Source organism: Nestor notabilis, unplaced genomic scaffold (genome assembly GCF_000696875.1).
Source record: "Nestor notabilis isolate BGI_N333 unplaced genomic scaffold, ASM69687v1 scaffold29203, whole genome shotgun sequence".
Taxonomy (NCBI): Eukaryota; Metazoa; Chordata; class Aves; order Psittaciformes; family Psittacidae; genus Nestor; species Nestor notabilis.
The window spans coordinates 8,508-11,033 of NW_009921025.1; the positions used below are offsets into that span (position 1 = coordinate 8,508).

The 2,526-nt window shown below is 45.8% G+C and overlaps 1 protein-coding gene across 1 annotated transcript in view; it reads left to right on the forward strand.

Annotated features, from left to right (window-relative positions):
• Positions 1-2,526, forward strand: part of GGA3 (golgi-associated, gamma adaptin ear containing, ARF binding protein 3) — a 13,140-nt gene that overhangs the window by 3,981 nt on the left and 6,633 nt on the right. Inside the window, exons 6-8 of the mRNA XM_010010962.1 lie at positions 133-213; positions 1,281-1,418; positions 2,384-2,465. Of these exons, the coding sequence (XP_010009264.1) occupies positions 133-213; positions 1,281-1,418; positions 2,384-2,465 (301 nt within the window). The remainder of the gene's footprint in view (positions 1-132; positions 214-1,280; positions 1,419-2,383; positions 2,466-2,526) is intronic.

A 2,526-nucleotide genomic window follows, 5' to 3' on the forward strand; every position in this document is an offset into this window, starting at 1 on the left:
AATGCAGTGTAAGCTTTGTGACAGTGGGCTGGATCTCTTTTCCCCTGAATTATTCTCTTAGATTCCTTTCTCTGCTTCCCTTTGCCAGCGGGTCTTTATTTGTTTCCTGAATATCCTCTTCTCGTCTTACAGCTTCTAGCCAAACTGCTGAAAAGCAAAAACCCAGATGATTTACAAGAGGCCAACAAGCTTATCAAATCCATGGTAAAAGAGGTAAGAAATTCCTCTAGGATTGGTCCCAGACAGCAATCTGCTTGCCAGGTTTCCAGCAATTTGACTTTAGAATAGTGGAAAGCTTCAGGATCATGTAAAAGGCAGAACCTGCATTTCTCAGGCTCCGGGAGCATTGTGTTAGTACATCCCATAGTTAAGGTACTGTTAGGGTACTGGGGACTGGATGAGACTGACCACCAGAGACATCCAGCCTTTTATTCTTTCTTAACACCTCCAGCAGTGCTAACTTGCGTCTAGTCCCTGTGTCCCCCAATAAAGGGGGTGCCATCTGATGACTAAGCAGGGCTCTGTGCGATATGAACGTGTTGTGATTTTGACTCTAGCTTGCAACTGGGAGTTGGTGTGTCTGGTGGAGGACATGGCAAGAAGGGACAAGGATTGAATACCCCTTGTTGCAGTGACACTCTCATCACTCAAGATGGTATTTCATGGCAGGGTTTGGTGGAGCATTGCAGTACCAGCCCTGGATAGTGAGGACTGAGTCATTGGAGTGTGTCTGCTCACAAGCAGGCTTCATGGAAACACCTTCCTGTGTGTAGAGCTCTGATGCACCCACCCCAGGCAGTCATTAGAAACTAGAGGCCAGGAAATGACTCACTGTGATTCTGGCAAAAAAAGAGGATAGCTTCTAGACTGAAGAGGATGTGTAGGTTATTGAAGTGCTTCCCTTCCTCTCTCCTACATCTGTAGCTGGAATCTCAAATCCATAGGTGGCCATTTTTGACCAGAGAGTGCTTGTTGCTCCTAGTAAATATTTTGCTTCAAACTCATCTTTTTCATAAAATGACATCAAGTGACCAAAAAAAATCAATCTTCTGGAAAGGTCAGAAAGGAACTTCTCTATTTTTAGTGCTATAATTATACATCAAAGTCTATCAGTTGGAAAAGCTAATAAAGTAAGCAAAGCTTCATGTGAACGGAGAGGTGGTTGGTTGGTTTGGTTTTAGCGTAACCTTAAGTAGACATTGTTTGGCACAACCTGCTGTTGTGATACGATGGACCTCTACAGGGAAACTCACTTCATGTCTGTGTTTTACTCCCTGAAGGACGAGGCTCGGATTCAGAAGGTGACAAAGCGCATGCACACGCTGGAGGAAGTGAATAACAACGTGAAGCTGCTAAATGAGATGCTGGTTCATTACAGCAAAGAGGAATCATCAGAGGCCGATAGGGAGCTCATGAAGGTGGGTCTGAGCTGCTCCTGGAGTCAGTCCTTTCTTCTGACAGACTTGAGTTTTGCAGGGAATTACAGAGAGTGCAGTAAAGCAGAGAGCAATGGTGAGAAACAAGAGCAGGAAATGGCAGGAAAGAAAATAACTGGTTTTAAAGCTTTACAGCAAAGGACTCGGTGGGTAATAGCTTGAAGTAAGGTACAGCTGTGCTCCAAAACTGCAGTGTGGCAGAATCAAGAAGCTGCAGTTTGTAATTCTTGCTGCTGTTAGGACACAGTGATTGCAGATCAGATCTGTCCCTTACAGCACTGTTATGGAGAAACTAAAGGCTGAATGGGGCAGAAAATACATCCTCCCCTTCAAAGGAAGAGTTTTAGCTAGTGTTAGAAGCTTGGGAGAACATCAGAAAGGTAAAAATGAAACCAGCCACCAAGGATGGTTGGATAAGCCCAGGGTCTTGAAGAGTTGCTCTGGATCTAATCTAAAAAGTTAAAACTACTCATCTTAACAGGCTCCTGAAACAGTGCTTTGTGTCTGTGAAACATTTCCTTCTTGCCACTTTCTTCTGTGCAGTTGCAGACTCTGAGTAGTGGTTGCAGCACAACTGAAGCACAGTAGTTGAAATACAATTCTGCTCTTCCTGTGGCTTTTAGGGACTGACTGTAATACAAGGAGTGAACATCTCTTTTGGACTAGAGCTGGCCATATGTGCTGATGTGAGGGAGGGCTGGGTGATGCTGTGTTGAAATGCAGGCTGGGTTTAGATTCCCAGGCTAAGGCACTGCTTCACAGCTCTGCTAACAGGGCAGGGACAGAGGATCCCGGCTGTCCAGCAACACTGGCACGTTCAGCACACGGAGACTGGTTTCTCTGTTCTGGATTTGCAGTGCGTGCCCGGGGAGTCGCTCTGTGCTGACTGGTACTGCTGATGGTGGCTGCTGGCTGATGAAACCCCTTGTCCTGTTCTCTCCTTGCAGGAGCTCTGTGAGAGGTGTGAAACCAAAAGAAGGACATTATTCAAGCTGGCCAGTGAGACAGAGGATAATGACAGCAGTTTGGGTGAGCTGAATGCCACTTCTCCTTTTCTAATTGCTTTTGTGACCTGTGACTGCGCAAGGGT